Source organism: Echinops telfairi, unplaced genomic scaffold, assembly GCF_000313985.2.
Source record: "Echinops telfairi isolate 266 unplaced genomic scaffold, ASM31398v2 ScPeMD7_7457;HRSCAF=8495, whole genome shotgun sequence".
In the NCBI taxonomy this organism is placed as follows: Eukaryota; Metazoa; Chordata; class Mammalia; order Afrosoricida; family Tenrecidae; genus Echinops; species Echinops telfairi.
In genome coordinates, this window is record NW_022111357.1 from 13,810,690 (window position 1) to 13,830,929 (window position 20,240).

Genomic DNA, 20,240 nt, shown 5'->3' on the forward strand with positions numbered 1-20,240 from the left:
TAGCGCCATTGGCATGTGATTCTCATTTGGTGCCAAGCCACTTTTGGTCTTCACCTGTTGTTCCTGCTGAGCGTCACTGTTCATTATCCGTGCGATTTTTCCTGGGTAGTTAAATCTACCCTGTTTGTGATGTTCTTGTTTCTTTTGAACATGGGCGTTTCTTAGCATTATTGACTACATGTCCACTTGCTGAATGGAAAGAGAGTAATGACAATTTTCCAGGCATTTTTTTCTAGTCTTTATCTTCATCCATAAACATAACTTGCTTTGTGTTTCACACCCTCAAAATGTTACCATTTTCTGATTGGTTGGCTAAAGTAGTTTTTCTCCTTTCTTCTAATATTCTGTTCTTCTCTTCCCTGTATATCTGTCCTGAATTTTACCCTGCATTTTGAAGTATCTTTTTCTGGTCCAGTTTCTGTGTTGATGTTATTCTAGGCATAAACTGTTTTTTCTGCTAAAGATAATTCCATTTTCTAGATGCAAACTCATTATTTTGGGTGAAATTAACTAACCACTTTTCGCTCCAGGAAAACAATTTCCCGTTCATTTCGGTTATAAGCGTTCTTTTCCTGTATCTTTATAGAAATGCCACTCTCTACTCTTTATCCCCCTAACTATATTTCCAGAGTAAATTACTCTCTTCTGACATTGATCACCTGCTTTAGGAAGATAGCCGAAGCCTTTCGCCATTTGCTTTTTCAGTTGCTGTCATTTTAATCTTAAATTTCTTTAATTAGATGATCTTTCAGTTGCTTTGACATACTCAGTATCTCAGGGATTTAAGGCATTGCCTATATAACCGTCGCCATTCCACGTGTGCTTGTATTCTTCTAATCCGTACAGACTTAGCAGAGAAAACTGGGCTGTTGGGCACCAGGGCTCCGTCCTGGTGCAGTCGTCTGGCCTCAAGATACATGAGAGCAGAAATAGAGAGTTTGGTGCATTCAGCCAGAATCCCGTTTCTCTCTTTTTGTCCCCCAACCTCTCTCTTTCCCGTCATCCTTCCTCTTTCTTTCTGGTGGGGTGGGAGTGAATACAGATGCTGGAATCATAGACCCGGAGTAGAAATCTGCTTCAGTCACCTTCTAATTGTAGGTTTAAGTTTAAAATAAAACCGTCAGATCCCTCTGATCCCCAGTTGGTTTCTATACACTGGGGCGGAGAGAAGGAGGGAAGGGTTGGGGAGAACACATAATCAAGTTAGCATAGATGGCTGGAACCAGATTGCTTGGGTTTGCATCTTGGCTAATCTAAGCCTGTCCTTTTGAACAAATCATTTAAATGATCTTTGCCCTGACTTCTCTCATAATACCTAGTGCGTGGAACTGTTATGGTAATTTGTAGACTTAAAAACCTGTCAAGCAAATAGAGGTGTGCCCCATCCAGAGTAAGCATTACATAAGTATTAACTTGTTATCATTGTTAATTGTGCCTGTCTTTTAGGGTTTTCATACCAAAAGATCATGAATTATGTACTTGATGTAGGCTCCTTTCTGTTTTAAGATGGCTGCAGCTTCTAAAAATCTCACAGAGGTCTTTTGCAAATTAGGGAGCATATTTTGAGGCCAGTCACTGTTGGATACTCTCTGGAAAAGTGCAAATCCCCTTGCATTGAATTGATTCTAATTGATAGTGACCTTATGGGACAGAGTGAAACTGCTCCTTAAGATGTCTGAGATTGTACATCTTTCTCCTATGGGTTTGAATTTTGCAGTCAGCAATCCAATGCTTAACCCACAGTGTCAACAGAGCTTCCTTTTTGCCAGATTTTGCCATGCCGAGTTGTCTCCCTTCCATCGTCACCGATCCCTGTTCAGTGGCTGTGTGTTGGTGAGAACACTCTTGTCCAGGCGTTGGCTTGCTGTGACTCTGCTGGCACTTGCTCTCTCTGACCCCAACAGAACGAGATGGTCCGGGAGCTGGATGGCCACGTCCTGAAGTGTGTGAAAGACCAGAACGGCAACCACGTGGTGCAGAAATGCATCGAATGTGTGCAGCCCCAGTCTCTGCAGTTCATCATCGATGCGTTCAAAGGGCAGGTAAGCCCCCGAGGGAGCAGAGACGGGCCCTCCCCTAGTGAGCAGAGCACAGGCAGGATCGGTTTTGACTGCGCTGCCTTGTTGGCCTGCCAGTCATGTCAATCCCTTGCCCATGTCCCCTGAATGGGGGATGCAGGGGTGGGGCTGAGGCATATTGTTGGAGGTGGTTTATTTGTTTGTTTTTTTCAGTTGCTATTTTCAGTGTTTTAAGATTAAACCTTATGTTAATGGGCAATTGTCTTTTCCTTCTGAATTCTATTCGTTAAGCACTTAATGGTTCTTTTACAACATGTAGATAATGTACTAAACTAATCCAACAGGTCACATGTGACCTATGTATTTTTAAAATAACAGGGTACTTCTTGTTTTAGTGTTTTTTGTATGAACTTCTTTGTTCCTCTCAAAACACTTTTGATATTTTCTGAAACCATGATTTTCCAGAATTGTCTTTGAATTGACTGCAGTTGTGTGTGAGTTTTTTGTTGTTGTTTTGTTTTTCTTTTGGTATAAAAACACCCCACAAGAAAAAAAAAATTACAAGACAATATTCTTACATTATTCCAAACTGGACAAGACAGGAGAGTCAACATTACCCAGCTTGTGGGCATCTGAAAACGGTTCTTTACTAGAGAGGGCAGAAGCGTGGAGCAACCGCATGGGTGTGTAGGCTTCGCTGGGCACCACTAAGCTTATGTCCAAGTGAGACTTTAGGGTTGTTCTGTCTCCAGAGCTTGCCTAATGGTGGTGGTTAGCTAGATAGAGAATGTAGCCCGGGGATTATTGGGAGTTCCTTAATTAGTATGTGTGGTGGGGTAGGAATGGAAACGAATAGATCTGTTTTCCTTATTGAAACATACAGGGATCAGCCCGAGGGAATTGCGACCAGGGCTCCAGTGTGCACCTACATGGGTTCTTCCAAACAGAGGTGTTTGAACATGCCTCTGCCGCCAGGGCACGACCACGGACAGACTCTCTCAACAACACCGTTGTGTTAGGCTTCCCTCCTCCCAAAAGGTTCCATCAGAACCGTGGCTTCTGAGGGGATCAGCTGGGTCAGTTAACATTCACGGAGGAGAGATCAGCTCAAGAAGGTGGTGGGATTGCTTTTTGGGGGTCATAGGGGGTGGTTAATGACATATCGTGGAGTTTTAGGGCAATTCCAAACTGTATTGGTCTTCAGGAAAAGACCATGAAAGTTGTGCCGAGGGTGTTTCTCCCCACCCCCATCGTGACGGTGCTGCACAGCCTCTTCTTTGAGTGTCGTGAGGCCTGAGGGTTTCTGTGGGAACTGCTCCCTGGCCGTGCCCGTTCAGACTTGTTTTTGACCCTCAAACTCAAAGAACCTTGATAAGGGACATAATTTGAGCCCCTTAAGGATAATTCAAAAAACTCGGGATTCTGTCTGGAGACGAACCCGAGAGGTGGAAACACTGTTTTCAGAAGTGTCTCAACCTAGATTGATGATGTATTGAGGAACAATAGCTTCACATTAAAAAAAAAAAATTTATAGCAATGTTTTTTTTTAATTTGCCCTCATATAACAACTTGAGCCACCAAATGGGAGAGAATGTTTATAACATGAAACTGGTAACGGGTTGATAACCAGACTGTATAAAGAATTCATAATTATAAAGAACAATACAAACGAGTGCCAAAATATACCAAAATCAAACATTTCACAGAAGAAACACAAACTGCCAGATGACCCAAAGAAAAGATAGTTCCATTAGCAATCGAGAAAATTCAAAATAAGGCCATATATGATAGACATTTCTCTGCCTGTTGATTGTCATCGCTGACAGGAATGTGACTCTGGCATGTTATGAGTGCAGACATACGCTGGCACTGCTGTTTTAGGGAAGCAGAGCTGTACCTTTCCAGTTTCAGCACTTAAATTTCCTCTGATTCCGCATTCCTGGCCAAGGTGTGTATCTAGAGAAATGTTTGCCTGCATGCACCAAAGGGCCCACATAAAATAAACGCATTCCTACCACAGCACTGTTCATATAGTGGTCAAAGGGTAGTAAGTTAGATGTTCAACAACAAGGGGTTGGACTTTTTTTTTTAATTTCATAAACACACCAGAATAAATATGTTACACAGAAACCCACAATATTATAGGTGATATTGGAAATATTTTGAGCAAAAAAAGAGATCTTAATTGTGTGGGTTTTTCGAAAGCTAAAACCTAGCAGAAGCAAACAACCCCGTATCCTGTTTGTACCATCATGTTTAAAAGTACCGTGCACTTCTCTCCGTCCCAGCGCCACCCTGTCCATTCCCACTCCTAGCAACCAGGCATGACCGAGCAGCACTGCACCCGTGGGTTTCCGAGACCATGAATCTTGGCTGGAGCAGACAGCCTCATCTTTCTCAGCAGAGCTCCTGATGGTTTCAAACTGATGACGTAACTCATTATACCATCAGGGTTCTGCACCGTATTCTAAGAGAGATTTATATCTGCACAGACACATTTTCTTTTCACATGCTATTGAAAAGAACATTGAGTTCAGGACCTTTTATTGTGCTTATGTGGATGCCCTCAGGGTTTGCTCCTTCCACTTTGGGTTTAGTCCTGTCTTTTGGAGAAGCTGTCCTGTGACACTGGTCTTTGGTCATCTTTACTCGTTCTGAGTTCTTCTCCAGGCTTCTTGGGAAAATTCTTTTCAGACCTGAATTTATGCATTTCTTTGAAAACACACACACACACACACACACACACCCTGACTTCCTAATTTGTAGACAGAATTTAGATGCCATAATTTGAGTTTTGGCTTCTTGAGTTCGATTAGGAATTAAAATCTGCCCTTTACTGCTCCTGCAATTGTAGGCACATTATTGAAATCTTGAGGAACTGCCGTTCTCACGAGAACCTCAGGTTTGCTGTACAGATCAGTGGGGTGCTGGATATACGATTTCACACTGAAGCATTGAAAGTGGCAGCTGTCATTCGGACACCCTCTCCTTTGTCTGTCTACGCCTAGGTGTTTGCTCTGTCCACGCATCCCTATGGCTGCCGAGTGATTCAGAGGATCCTGGAGCACTGTCTTCCCGACCAGACACTCCCTATTCTGGAGGAGCTTCACCAGCACACAGAACAACTTGTACAGGTAGGGTCACTGCACTCTCTGTGGTCTGGTGTGGGCCCAGAGGTCGTGTGTCATTCCAGCGGAGGTCATGGTTGGTGTATTTGAAATGCCCACTGAATCCTTTGGTCGAGGCTTTCCCTTAGCAGGAGCTGAGTGTGTTTTATGAGTTTGGATAATGAATAGGGTCCTGAGCCAGGCATACAGGTTGCAGACCTCTGTCGTGGACTATTTATGTCTTACCTACCCGCGCCCGAGGGTTGGTTCTGACTCATTGCAACCTTATGTGTTAGCTAGAGTCTCCTAGACTGTGAATCTAAGCGGAAGCACAGATAACCCCATCTTTCTCTTGTGGAATGGCCGAGGGGATTTAAACTGTGGACACCAAGGTTCGCAGCCTAATTTCTGATTCACAGCACCACTGGGGCTTCTTTATCTGTATCTTAGGGAAGCTATTTAGAATCTATGTGGGGGAAAAAGAAGAAGAAGAATCTGTGCTTGAATTGTGGTGCTGGTGAAGATTATTGAAAGTACCAGGGACTGCTAAAAGAACAAACCCACCTGTCTGGGAAGAAGTACAGATGGCCAGCGTGGTCCTTAGAGGCAAGGATGGCAAGACTTTGTCTCGAGTACTTTGGGTACATTGATGGTCAGGAGAGACCCGTCCCTGGAGAAGGACATCGTGATTTGGTAAAGTGGAGGGGTGCCAAAGAAGGCAGAGGGCCCTCGACCGGATGGAGTGACACGGTGGCTGCAACAGTGAGCTCAGGCCCGGGACAGTTGTGAGGCTGGCGCAGGACTGGGGATTGTTCCGTTGTGCACAGGGTTGCTGTGAGTTGGGACCAGCTTGATGGCCTCTAACAACAGCACAACAACTCCTCACTTAACCAACACAATGGGATTCCAGTTGATAGGGTGTTAAGTAGAAATCTGCATTGTGCTACAATGGAGGATGACCACATCCAATCACAAGATGGAGCTCGACACCATCACTAGAAAACTTCCCAAATCGCTGCGTCATTGCTAAGCCCCAGAGAACCATGACTCAGCCGAGTGGACGCATAACCCAACCCTCAGAGCTGGGGTTACTCTCACCCCATAACCTAGGCGTGTGTTGCTTCCTGCCAGATGTACGACATCATCACTGTGCCAGGCGCTAGCTGATCAGTGAGGAGTAGGTGTCACTGGCTTAGACAGTTTCTTTCTAGCACCGAGATTTTCTCTGCTGTCACTAAAAGTTTCCCCACACTCTGAATCATTTGAGCATTTCCTATTTTTTAATGTATTGTTTTGAAGCTTTTAAAAATTGTTGTTCACGGTTTTTGTTTTACTTTGATGGGAGGTGTCAAATATTAAATCTCAAATATTGTATTAAATATTCACTTGAAAAATGTGGACTTGTAGAAAGTAGGAACAAACTACTCGTGTTTCTAATAGCACCCAGAGGCAAAATCATTTGGCATTGTCATTTTTTTCCTTAAAATTTTTACTTCTTAGAGTCTGTCAGTCTCTCAGTCACTCACTCACAGAGAATCTTTTATTTTTACATTGTAACCTTGGTATTATTTAGGTAAGATATGTCTTTTTTCCTAGCGTTTCGGCTGTTATTTTTCTCTGTTGGACGAGATTTAATGAATCCTTTGTACATTTGTCCTTTTAGAGAAATACCACTTTATCGTCCCTCTCTTTGTAATGATAGGGTAAAGGATAAGTGTTGATTCATATGAGATGACCTAGGTCACCCACAGAAGTGATTTGCATCCATTTTCTTTCTGTTGTGTCTCAAACAGGATCAGTATGGAAACTACGTGATCCAGCACGTGTTGGAGCATGGTCGCCCTGAAGATAAAAGCAAGATCGTAGCAGAAATCCGAGGCAATGTGCTTGTGCTGAGTCAGCACAAATTTGCAAGGTATGAGCTTTGAGTTACACTGACGCTGTTTTCCTGCAGAGAGGACTGAATAGTATTTCAAGTGTAGGAAGAAGGAATGATGTTGCTTTTTTCAAGGTACACGTAGCTGTAAAAATCAAATATAAAACCATTAAGTTATTAGAAAGCTTATAAGTGGAGAGCAAATGTTTTGCGAATGATGAGGGCAATGAATGTACAAATGTGCTTTACACAATTGATGTATGTATGGATTGTGATAAGAGTTGTATGAGCCCCTAATAAAATGTTTTTTTTTTAAAAAGAATGAAAAGAAAGAAGGGGGAAAAAAAGAAAGCTTAAACTAAAAAATTCTTTCCCTCGCCCCCCTTCTTTCTTTTTATTCTTTTTTTTTTTTTTAATACACTACCCAAAGGTATTGTTGGTGGTATGGGTATGTGCTAGGCTGCTAACCACAAGGTGAGCAGTTCTAAACCACCAGTTGCTTTTCAGGAGAAAGATGAGGCTTTCTACTCCCATAAAAAGTTACAGTCTAGAAAACCCACAAGGGCAGTGCTACCCTGTCTTAGAGGGTTGTCATCAGAATTGACTCGGTGGCAGTGAGTTTTGTTTTTGTTTGTTTGTTTAAAAGACAGAGGCGGGTTAGCATTTCGAAGGGATTTAAGTTGAACTCAATCAACCACACTAAACAAAGGGGGAAGTTAGTCCTCTTTTGGGGTTTCTACATTGTGTCATTCACAAGGTCTCGGTAACAGGAAAATGTGACCTGTATGCAAGAAAAAAGAAAATCAGTGAAGCCAGTTTCAAGGTGACCCAGATATTGGACTTAGCAGAGTATTAAAAAACAGCTATTTTAATTGTACTTAAGAATTTAAAGGAAAATAGGCTTGTAATGAATGATGTGGTAGGAAATGAAAATATATATATATACCAAAAGGGGAGTGGGTAGGAAATGTCAGTAGATAATTAAAATTGTAGCAACTACAAAGTGTAAATTAAATCTAAGAATGGGAGGAAGTGTTCTCTCTGGGCTCAGTAGCAGAGTAGAGATGACAGAAGAGCCGGAAGGTAATAAGGACTAGCTTGGTGCTGTTCCTAGAGCCCCATCGGTGTTCACAACATGGACCCTGCGTGCATATGTGCATGCGTGCACGCCCGGCAGGTCAGTCGGAGAGTGTGGCAGCTGGTGTTCCTGTCCAGCACCTCCAAGGAGCGGGCGGCTGTAGGCGAGTTCTCTCAGGAACACAGTTACTGTGCCTGCTGAAAACAACAGGTCCTGAGAAGACGGGGCTGCAGGGGTCTGCTGGGCAGAGGGGTCGGCTCAGTCGGTGACGGTGACGGTGACTTTGTGGCCTCCGTAGGGCTGTCTTGATAGACTTTCTCAAAAGACACAGGATGAGGAGGAGGACTTAAACTGAAGGCGGCGTTTAAGCTTGCATTGGTGAGGAAAAGGCCAGGAAAGTTATGTCAAGGAAATTTTTCCACCACAGTATTGCAGTCACTCATGAGCAAGGGCCATCTTGGCAAGATTTCCCTGGGAAACTCAACCAGTCCTCCCTACAGCCTTGCTTTACCCTTTAAACTTCCCTCTGTTTCCCAAACTCAGGGAGCATTGAAAAGAGACACGATTTAAGCTCTTTGAAGATGTCAAAGCTACTATTTTGACAGGCTGTAAATCCAAGGGTGCAGAATTCTTTGGGGAGGGATTGACTCCACACCTGTCAGGTCAATTCAGAATGACAACAGCCATCTAGGACGGCGTGGAGCTGCTCTACAGCGCTCCCAGACGGCACGTCTGCCTGGCAGGGTCAAACCGCCAGCTTTGCAGTCAGCAGCCCAGTGCTTGCTGACCCCATGCCTCGGGGGCTCATTTTGAGGGAGGGTATGGAGATGGAAACACCACCTTCAGAATTGTGTTCACCTAGAGCAGCGGTTCTCAAGCTTCCTCAGGCCACGACCCTTTCATACAGTTCCTCATGGTGTGGTGACCCCCCAACCATAACATGATTTTCATTGCTCCTTCATAGTGTACTTTTGCTACAGTTATGAATCAGGCGGCCCACAGGTTGAGAACCACTGACGTAGATGGAGGGGATGTGGAGCTTTGAAGTAATAACTTTTGACTTAACCCTGGGACAGTATGGTGGATAAGTCACTTAAATATTTACCTGGTAGTTTTATTAAAAAAAGAGAAAAGAATCATTCGATTGGTTTCAATCACTACCCATAAGTGCGTTGGGAACTGCCATTTCAACAACCCCAGAAGAAACCAAAGACAAATGGTACCAATCACTCAGTGGGTGTTGGTAACTGATCTACCTGCGGCAGTTCTTGAAAGTTGGGTTGGTTCTGTGCATCGAGACCCTCACCTACAAGAAAGAGAGCCCTGTTCCCAACCCGGTTTAACAGCCAGTCCTGTTTTAATTCGGACCACATTGAAGTGTTTGATTCACTGGGGATGCGGATACAGCCCAGCTCCACAGTTTTCAGAAACAAGGAGCTCTTTGCCTGAACAGTTGGAGGTGCTGACTGGCATCACGCATCTCGAGCCAGCTTATTCCCCAGGGTGAAAGCAGCACTTCCTACCTAGGACCGCAGCAGAACCCTGCGGAAGGGCGGTGGAGAAGACCAGTGGTCTCTCGTAACATGGTGTAGCGCTGTGATGAAAGGCCAGTAGACCAGTTGGCATCATCTTCTTCCTCTTGAAGAGGCAACATGAGGCGGTGGCACAAATGCTACAGGTGTGACTTGGTCATAGGTGCCAAAGGCCAAGAACCTCATAGTGCTAACTAGTTGATGAACTAACCCTCTGAAGATGCTGGTGGGTGCTCCCTGCTGGCACTGGTAGGGCAGGAGCGGAGCAAGCCACAGCCCACCAGGCTCCTCTCCTGTCTCATTGCAGCAACGTTGTAGAGAAGTGTGTCACTCATGCCTCACGGACAGAGCGTGCCGTGCTCATCGATGAGGTGTGCTCCGTGAACGACGGTCCCCACAGTGCCTTATACACCATGATGAAGGACCAGTATGCCAACTACGTGGTCCAGAAGATGATCGATGTGGCTGAGCCCGCCCAGCGGAAAATTGTCATGCATAAGGTAGGCTAGGGTGGATGGCTCCCAGGAGGGTGCAAGGCCTGGGTGACTTCCCTTCCCTAAACCACCAAGGCTGTCATCAGTGCCTCTGATGAGGTGCTTATCACTGGACTGGCCACTGTTCCGTCATCAGTAACCCGCAGGTGGGAAAGTCTCGGACTCGGCCGCCATCAGGCATTTCATTGATCTTCGGGCCCATCCCAACCCCTCTGATGCTCCCGAGCCCTGAGAGCAGCCCGTCAGGCCAACAATAGCCTGCGTCTTTGCTGGTTTGCCCTCCTCTCTCTTCTTCACGGACTCTACCAGCATTCACCATTGCCTGCCTGCCTAGCGTGCAGGCCCAGAGGGAAGGGACAGGTTTGATGCCCCTCGGAGAGAGCTGGTGGGAAGGACAGTGGCAGAGCAGTGCGGGCCTGGGAGGGGTCTGGAGCCTTTGCCCCAGGGTCTTGAAGGGAAGGCTTTGCAGGAGAAGTCAAGGTGAAGGAGTTGCTAGGCAGGAGGAAAAGGAACCAAAATCGGACTCTAATGGTCAGGAACTCACCCAGATAGCAGCTGGAGAGACCCAGGGCCTGGTCAACAGCAGGTCCAACTGGCCCCACACAGACCCCAGGGCCCAGAAAGCAAACCACACCGACAGGCAGGCTGGCATCCTGTAGCTGTGCTTATGTCAGGCAGAACTGAAAATCTGTGGGTGCTTCTGTCTAAAGCTTCAGTCTCTGGGTTCCCTGGGCCCTTCTCGTCCAAAGAGGTGGCCATTGTCTGGCAGTGATGACCCACTTGCCCTCACTGAGAACAAAGTTCGATAATGAGAATCTTTGTTATGGACTCAAGTTCTGAGCCAGACAAGGCACCCGCCGGCCTGCAGTTCACACAGACAACAAGCTGCATTGGTGGAGCTGATGGCTGTTGAAGGCGGGCTGAGAGCCCCTTACACACACTGCCCTGTGGGAGTAGAGTGAACGCTCTCTCCACAGCCCTCCCTTCATCCGCCCTGGGCATGCTCTCCGCACAGCTGTCCTATTGATAAACGTGGCAGATGGTGTGCAGTTCCAGTGTCACTGGGGAACGGTGGGGCCACGAGGCGATGTGGCAGGGGCCTCTGCTGATGTGACTACAAAAAGGCTCCCGGTGACTGGAACCCTGAGTCTTCCCATGCAGAGGAACATGGTATGTACAGGCTAGAAACAGCCCCGGCTAGATACCAGGGGCTTTAAACAGTTTATGGGGAAATTCCACTGGCCTGATTCTGCTTTTCTACTAGTTTTTTGAGGACCTTCCTTCCCCTCTTTAAAAAAACATTTGTGTTTTGGATGAAGACTCCATGGTGGCTTCATGGATTAGGTGTTGGGCTGCTGACCACAAGGTCTGTGGCTCCAGCTGCTGTGAAGCGAGTTGTACTGTGTGCCCGGGGACTGTGAGCAGCCTTGGCAGCAGTGGGCATCGTGGGAGAGAACTGAGAGCAGGTGGGCAGGACGGTGGCCCAGACAAAGAACGGTGGTGACTTGGGCTTCACGTGGAATGAACAGAATTGAGAGCTGCCGTCTTTTCACCACTACCTGCTACTGGTGCTGTTACTTAGAAAGGCAGCCAGGGCTGCTTACGCAGCTGAGGGGGTTTCTCAGGAAGAACGCCATGAATTCCCGAGTGCATTCACATCTCTTACCACTAGGAGTTGACCTTTTAGGAGAGAGGGCACCTTAAAACCACTGCTGTGTGTGTGGACTTGCACTGTGTGTGTGGGTTGGCACAGGTCTGGAAGAGGAAATTATAGAGCTTAGGCACCTGGCTTCCTCACTTGCCACTGCCAGCTTATCAGAGGTGGATTTAGCACATCACCTAGTTTCTGGAGATATCTTTGCCAAAAGCAAAGGTGGCTTTCTTGGGTACATTTGTCCACACTACAGCCTGGCGGAGGTGGGGCACAAAAGCGAAACACGGCCCTGGAGTTGGTGGGACAGCCCTGCAGCGTGGCTGTCCAAGTGAGCACTGCTTGTCAACAGTGCCGGGCCGGAATCAGCTCTTGGCTGAGGGTAAAGTCTCATCCGAGTCTGTGACCTGAGCGAGTGCCAGTGGTTTCGAGACCTGTTTGACTCTCTTGTTGTTTGGAGGACATAGCTAACACACAAAAACTGCGTGTCCTAGGAGCAGCAGGGGGTGGGGGTGGGGAGAGGGCAGCACCTCCCTGTCTCTGGGAGGACCAGTGGTTGTGCAACACGTGGAGGCAGTGGCAGCCAGAGTGCTTGCGGAGGTAGGCAGGAGCAGAGAGTCCTGGGAGCACGCGGGGTCAGGAGGGGCTGCACTCGTGCTCTGATCCCTGCTAAATACCTGACAGTCTGAGAGCCTATTTATGCATTGAGCTCCCAACAGTGTTACTGGCATATAATCCGCTCTCGGTTCTGTAGTCCAGTCCCATGGAGAAGAGTTGTACAGTGTCCACCGTCATCGTCATCCGTGCCCCTCCTGGTCGTCGTGCTGGGCTCCCCATTCATGCCCGGCCTCCCTGCCATCCTCCGAGCACCTGGATTTTTGTTTCTTTTGTTCCACATAATTTTCTGTGGTTAGTTTATTTTGTTTGTTGGGTTTCTTTATTTTTCCCAACCCTGATTGTGGCAGATGTAATTAGGTTAAAATACAGTACATTATCATTTGACTGGCCTTTTGATACATTTTTAATTGGTCCTATTTTTTAATATTTCCTGATTTTTTTCCTCATTATTATTTTAAAAAATACTTTTATTGGGGGCTCTTACATCTCCTATCATAATCTATGCATTCATCCAGTGTGTCAAGCACATTTGCACATGTGCCACCATCATTATTTTCAAAGCATTCTCTTCCCACTTGAGCCCGATATCAGCTCCCCATTTCTTCCTCTGTCCGCCCTCCCTCCCTCATGAACCCTTGATAAGTTAGATTATTATTTCCATATTTTACATCGTCCTCCATCGCTCCCACCCAATTTTCTGTTATTGGTCCCTCTGAGAGGACGTTATAGGTTGATCCTTATGATCGATTCCCCCTCTTCCCTCCCCTACCTCCCCTAATCTTCCTGGTATCTCTACTCTCCTTGTTGGCCCTGAAGGGTTTATCTATCCTGGATTCTCTTATCTGTAGCAGTGTGCATGCTCTGGTCTTATCCGATTTGTGAGGTAGAACTGAGGTCATGAGAGTGGGGGGAAGAAAGCACCACAGAGCTAGAGGAAAGTTGTGTTTCATCGGTGCTATACTGCACCCTGACTGGCTCGTCTCTTCCCTGTGACCCCTCTGTGAGGGGATGTCCAATTGTCAACAGATGGGCATTGGGTCTCCACTCCATGGTGCTTTATGCCTGCGCACCCCCCAACACACACCCCAATTCATATTGGGTATGATTTTGTTCTGGGTCTCCAGTTACTGCCCCTATAGATATACCGATCCTAGATTTCATATATAGGAAAATAGTTTTAAAAGACAAACAAAAAACAAGAACAACAAAGTAAAACATCTCAGCAGAAAATAGTAAAAGCTAGAGTAAATTTAAATGAGCCATAAGGGAGATCAAGTGAATTTTATCCTAACTCTGTCTGTAACAATCTACTTTCCAATGCTCTCTGCATATTAGCAAGGCCGTTCACATCCCTAGTCTGGGATCGGGATTCACCAGGGGCTTAATCCAGGTCACACCCGCTTTGAGGGGCAATTCAGAGGTTGACTCACAGGGCCTGGCTCAGAACTGCCAGTCAGCTCTGCGCTCCAGGGTGGGCCCAGTGGTGAGCTCGGGATTCCGTGGGTGCCCTGGAGTAGACTGCCAGCGGTTGGGAGGTCTGGGCTTGGCTAGGCCCAGGAGCAGGTACCATAGCATGATTGGGCAGTCAGGGTACTGTGTGTCTTGGGGGTGGCCAGCCAGCCTGCAGAGTGCCCCTCCTCCCTCTGCTCTCGGGGTAGGCCCCAAAGACCCCGAGGTCGGTTGTCCTGCTGAGCCTGGGGGGGAGGGGAGGGTTGCTCCAGGCTGGGTGCGTGGACGTGGGGGCAGTGCTGGGATGGAGTGTCGTGGAACCATCTCTGGCCACGTCTGACCCAGACTCTCCTTTCCCAGATCCGACCACACATTGCAACTCTTCGTAAGTACACCTATGGCAAGCACATCCTAGCCAAGCTGGAGAAGTACTACATGAAGAACGGCGTTGACCTGGGGCCCATCTGCGGCCCCCCCAACGGCATCATCTGAGCCGGTGCCCCTGCTCCCTCCCCGCTGACCTCACTGACCCACTGGTGACCCAGCCAGCAACCAGAGACGCCCTCGCTCCAGGTCTGAGACGGGTGACGATCGCTCCAGGACTACCCTCCAAAAACAGGATCAAATCCACACGTGGAAAAGCCTTTGTAAATTTGTTTAATTTTATTACGCATAACATGTACTAATTATTTTTTTTAATTGACCGATGCCCTGCTGTTTTACTGGTGTGGGTACTTGTACATAGGTCACCTGTGTCCACGGGGCCATGTCTTTGTCCACTGTGTATCTATAGGCCTTGCGTGGGCACTGTCAGGGCGCTTGATTTAACAAAAAAAGTTTAAAAAAGAAAACAAAAAAGGTTTTTAACTCATTTGCCTCGCTGGCAAATTTTGCAAATAGCTCTTCCCCATCCTCATTTTATTAAAAAACAAAAATGGCATAAAAAAACCTGAGAAGTTTGAATTTTAGTTAAATGACCCCAGGCTGGCATTTAACACTGTTTATAAAGATAAAAAGATATACATACATATATATACATATATATATAAAATGAAAACCGTTTCAGAGTTGCTAAAGCTCCAGTTTATGACCCTGAGTTTATGAAATTTCTACAACTGGCTTTTTCGGGAGGCTGTCTTAAGCAGACAGGGCTAGTGTGCGCTGTCTGTCTGTGCAGGAGGCGGCGGTGGGAGCACCCAGGGAGTCTTTCACGGCTGGGCGGGTGCTGTCGATACCACCAGCTGGATTTTTTTCTGTTAACATGGAAAGGCAAAATCTGATTCTTTAGCATGAGAAAAAGAAATCCAACTCTGCTTTTGGTCTTGCTTCTATAAATATATAGTGTAAACTTGGTGTAGACTTTGCATATAAACAAATTTGTAGTATTTTCTTGTTTTGATGTCTAATCTGTATCTATAATGTACCCTAGTAGTCGAACATACTTTTGATTGTACAATTGTACATTTGTATACCTGTAATGTAAATGTGGAGAAGTTTGAATCAACATAAAACACGTTTTTTGGTAAGAAAAGAGAATTAGCCAGCCCCGTGCACTCAGTGTATAGTCACGCCTTTTACGGTAGTAGCATATAGTGTTGTATATTGTAAATTGTAATTTCAACCAGAAGTAAATTTTTTTTTCTTTTGAAGGAATAAATGTTCTTTATACAGCCTAGTTAATGTTTAAAATGAATTAAAAAACAACAACTTAGCTTGGTTTTATTTGTCATCTAGTCCTACAGTAGCGAGATCCTTTTAAATGTTACTCGATGATTCAGTTCACATTTGTGTTTTTTTATCCTGAAGAAGTAATGTTTTGCTTACTTTGTGACAGGCAGAAGGACGTGCAAAAGTTGAGCCCTGCCCTAGCTTTCCTCGGTCAGAGGCCTCACCTTGTAAAGTGTGAATTGCCCTTCCTTTTTGTACAGAAGATGAACTGTATTTTGCATTTTGTCTACTTGTAAGTGAATGTAACATACTGTCAATTTTCCTTGTTTGAATATAGAATTGTAACACTACACGGTGTACATTTCCAGAGCCTTGTGTATATTTCCAATGAACTTTTTTGCAAGCACACTTGTAACCATATGTGTATAATTAACAAACCTGTGTATGCTTATGCCTGGGCAACTATTTTTTGTAACTCTTGTGTAGATTGTCTCTAAACAATGTGTGACCTTTATTTTAAAAAATACAGAACTTTGAAATCTGAGTTTGTGCTTTTTAAAACTCTTCCCCCAGTCGAATGCCCAAGCGCAGCCCTGACCTGACTTGACCCCTCAATTTGAAAGGACTCTTCTTTTTTTTTTAAGGTGTTCGGCTTAAACAGCAAGGCAGTTCCATGCACAAATCCAACTTCTCTTCCAACTATCAGAATGTTTATCCCCTGGAGCCTTGACCCCCAGGTCTCTCTCCTGGCCTCGTCTCTGTCCCTCAGCAGAGTCAGATGCAGGCAGAGAGGAGTCACTGGGCAGCTCTCCGCGTCTCCCTTCACCCCGTTCCTGCCCCACTGTCCCCACGCCTAAGCTGCCCTTCTCCTCCTACACCTCGGCCCAGTCAGAGAGGGCTCAGCCTGGGAGGCCCCGGGGTAGCAGGGTAGTGGGAGTCCACACCCACCATGCCACCTTTAGAAGGAACTTGACTCACGCCTCTGGGCAGGAGGCAGGCTCTATGCTGCTGCTGCTCCCCAGCCCTTCCCCTGCACGCAGGTCCGTGGGTGGCCCTGGCCTGGCTGTGCAGGTGGCTCTGGATGGACCCTCTGACCCGGCTTCCGCCACTGACCCAGTGTCCCAGGTTCCTAGCTGGGCACTGGTCAACAGGGAAGAGACTCGCTGGCCGGCTCTCCTCATGTCACAGACTTAGTGTCCTTGGCAGATGCCACTGGTGAGCTAAGTGCAAAGGGTGGAACAGTCACCTGATGCTTGGGGCTCCGCACCGCTGTGCCGGGCACTTGGATGCTGGTGCTCGTGGTCTGAGTGTTCAGCGAAGCACTTCCATCCTGTGTTGACTTCATATCCGGTGCATGCAGGCTTTTGAGTCAGATCTGGGATTTCATCTGGATCCCGTCTGGTGGTGGTGCAGTTTAGACGTGGCCTCTAACCGCAAGGTGGCGGGGCTCATACCCGCCAACCGCTCCTCAGGAGGAAGACCGACTGCCTGTTCCTGTCATGGTGACCCTATCGGATTGAGGAGAACTGCCCCGTGAGCATCCGGGCCTGCTTCCTGCAGTAGAAAGCCTCCCATTTCTCTCAAGGGACAGCTGGTGGTTTCCAACTATGGACCTCACTGCCACCAGGGCCCTGAGTTGCGCCAACCCTATGGCAGAGTCGATCTGCTCCCGGAAGGGTTTGCCACCCTGGAAACCTTTCCCAGGGTCCCTCTGGGCCACCGTCTGCTTCTGGGAAGATTCCCAGCCTCAGAACCCCCATGGATCCTATAGGGCTCTATGGGGTCCTAAAGGGCTGCCCTGAGTAGGAATCGGTTTTTCTCTGAGGTCCACTTGCTCTGCCAAGTACCTGTGGCAGCGGTACGGGCACCCTGGCGGTGCACACTCCTCCAGTGTCCCCACTAGCCAGAAGCCTGGGGGCTTGAAGGCACCCAGACGTGCCCGCGCACAGTGTGGCAGTCTGCTTCTGGAAGGAAGGTCACTCGTTGCAAATCCGATGGGGCAGTTAGACAGGCCCTGCGCACACGGGCCTGCTGTGCGTCAGGATCACCGTGATGCACTGGCACTGCCGCCGGATAGCTGTGGGGATGAAACGGAATGAGGGCACCGGTAGTTTCACCCCACCCTGGCGCAGGGACCTGATAAATGGTCTCCAGGGTGCTCTCCTCTGTCACAGTGCCCCTTCTCGCAGACGCGGAAACAGATGCGAGTCTGGGCGCACCAGGAAGCCGGGCGGGTGCTGGGCAGACCCTCCCCCTGCAGCACTGGACTCGGGGCTCAGTGGGGGAGCGGGTGGCCTCTACTCTCCACTGTCACCAAAGTCTTCCCCAGGCTCGGTGTCCCAGGCTGCCCTCCAGCCTACTCCGGGGGCCCACCACCCTTTGTCGGTGCCCTGGTGAACACAGGGCCTGGCGGCTTGTGGAACCCCTACCTAGCCAGGCTTCCCGTGGGCCTCCCCAGACCCTGAGAGTCAGCTGTGGTTCTGACCCATCAGGACAGAACAGAACCGCCCCCTGCAGGTTCCTGTGGCATGAACTTGGCACCTGGGGACAACGGTGGGTTTCCGTCCAGGCCCAGCCCTCCACTGTGTCACCAGCCACCTTAGAAATGGATAGGCAGCAGCTCTATGCAAATGAGGAGTTTGAGACCCAGTGAGAGGACTTTACTTCCCCCGCCAAACCAAACCCTCCCATCAAGTCCAGGCCAGCTCATAGCTACCCTGTGTCAAGGGCGGGGGGTAGACCTGCCCCTGTGACTTTCGGAGGAGACTAACTCTCCGGGGGTAGAAAGCCCCGTCTTTCTCCCTCAGAGGGGCTGGTTGCAACTGCTCACCATGTAATGAGCAGCCCTCCTGGTAACAGCTACACCACTCGTCCTCCCCAAGCCACACAGGGAGCCAATAAAGCAGTGGTTCTCAACTTGTGGGTCGCGACCCCTATGGGGGGTCACCAGAACGTGAGGAACTGTACGAACAGGTCACTTTGGCATGAGGAAGGTTGAGAACCATGGCAGGAAAGGATGGAGGAGTCATAGAAGACGGTGCCATCCGGCGGTTGCTCTCTCTCCAGCCCTGTACAGCTGTCTACTCTTACTGAGGTGGTAAAATACTGAGAAGAGAACCATCCTTTTTGGGAATCGGGGTTGGCGGGAGACTGCCCCCCCCCCAAACCAAAACAAAAAAACCTGTCACTTTATGTAGTGATCTGCTGTAGCCACACGAGGGTGATGTCGCACAAAGAAAAATATTTTGGAAGTTAGTTCAGGAACCCTGGTAGCCTATGAGCCAGTCCATTCCTTCTTTCAGCTGGCCCTCCACCAAGCCTAATGTCCTTCTCCAGGGACTGGCCTCTCCTGACAAGATGTCCAGAGTGTGTCAGGCGAAGTCTCGCCGTCCTGGCCTCTAAGGGGCATTCTGCCCATTCATCTTCCAAGACAGATGGGTTTGTCCTTTTAGCAGTCCCTGGGACTTCAATATTCTTCTCCAGCACCACAATTCAAGTGCACTGATTCCTCTGCGGTCCTTATTCACTGTCCATGGAAAATACGACGGCTTGGGTCAGGCTCATCTTAGTCCTCATGGCAATGACCCTGCTTTCCAACACTGAGGAGGTCTTGTGCAATGAATTTACTCAACACGAGCACTGACTGTGTGTCCAAGCAAGATGGAATTCTATCGATTGCTTCTTTTCTCCTTTGCCCGATGTCTTTCTAGGTGAGATAGGCTGGACAGACAATTTCAAGGAGAAAACAACGGACCAGCGGTCCCAGGGGGACATGGGAGAGGAGGAGGTGGGGAGGGGGAGCAGGGAGCCAACAAACTCAGGAATAAGGGAACAACAAGAGATCTAAAATTGATGGTGAGGAGGGCGTATAATGCCCGGTGGAGTTTGACCTAGTGCAATGTATCCGAGAGGAATTACTGAGAGCCGAATGGAGGGTGAGCATGACAGCGGGATCGGAGGAAGGTGAAAGGAAATAGAGGAAAGAAGTAGGAGGCAAAAGCTATTTAGCGATAGGCATGTATATTTGTAAATATATTAGTTTATAAAGAAAGGGATAGAGGCCAATGTACATATATTTATATGTTAAGTATTAAGATAGCAGACAGACTTTGGGCCTCTACTCAAGGCCTCCCTAAGCACAAAAACACTTTGTTCTAAGAACCTGCACTCTTTGATACTCACCTTCCCGACACAATTGCTGAAGACAAAATGGTGCATAAGCAAATGTGGTGAAGAAAGCTGGTGGTGCCCGGCTTTCAAAAGATATAGCATCTAAAGGGTCTTAAAGGCTTGAAGTTAAACAAGCAGCCATCCAGCCAAGAGGCAAATAAGCCCACATGGAAGAAGCACACCAGCCTGTGTGATCATGAGGTGTCGACAGGATCAGGTATCAGGTATCAAAAGATCCAAAACAATTATATCCATGTGAAAGAGGTGGGTTGGAGTGGAGACTCAAAGCCCATCTGTAGACAAGTGGGTATCACCCCACAGAAAGGTTACAAGGAACGGATGATTCAACCAGGGTGGAGTATAGCACCGATGAAACACATCATTCCTCTAGTTCCTGAATGCTTCCTCTCCCCCCGCCCCCACTACCATGGCCCAGTTCTACCTTACAAATCCAGCTAGACCAGAGTACACACATTGGTACAAATAAGAGCTCTCCAAACCCTAAGGAACAATAGTGGGAGTATTGACATGAGGGTAGGGGAATGGTGGCAGGAAGAGGGAGAAAGGGGGAACTCATCA

At 47.7% G+C, this 20,240-nt stretch overlaps 1 protein-coding gene and 1 non-coding gene across 10 annotated transcripts in view; both read left to right on the forward strand.

Annotated features, from left to right (window-relative positions):
* PUM1 (pumilio RNA binding family member 1) overlaps positions 1-16,035 on the forward strand; it is a 142,222-nt gene extending 126,187 nt beyond the window's left edge. For all 9 annotated transcript variants that reach the window (XM_045298777.1, XM_045298776.1, XM_045298779.1 and 6 more), the window contains 5 exons: positions 1,905-2,042; positions 5,027-5,152; positions 6,919-7,040; positions 9,919-10,111; positions 14,184-16,035. In XM_045298777.1, coding sequence (XP_045154712.1) covers positions 1,905-2,042; positions 5,027-5,152; positions 6,919-7,040; positions 9,919-10,111; positions 14,184-14,315 — 711 coding nt within the window. In that variant the 3' untranslated portion in view covers positions 14,316-16,035. The remainder of the gene's footprint in view (positions 1-1,904; positions 2,043-5,026; positions 5,153-6,918; positions 7,041-9,918; positions 10,112-14,183) is intronic.
* LOC115872771 lies at positions 10,867-10,951 on the forward strand. The gene has a single exon (XR_004048019.1). It is a non-coding gene; the product is annotated as a small nucleolar RNA SNORD103/SNORD85 (small nucleolar RNA).
* Positions 16,036-20,240: the final 4,205 nt, after the last annotated feature.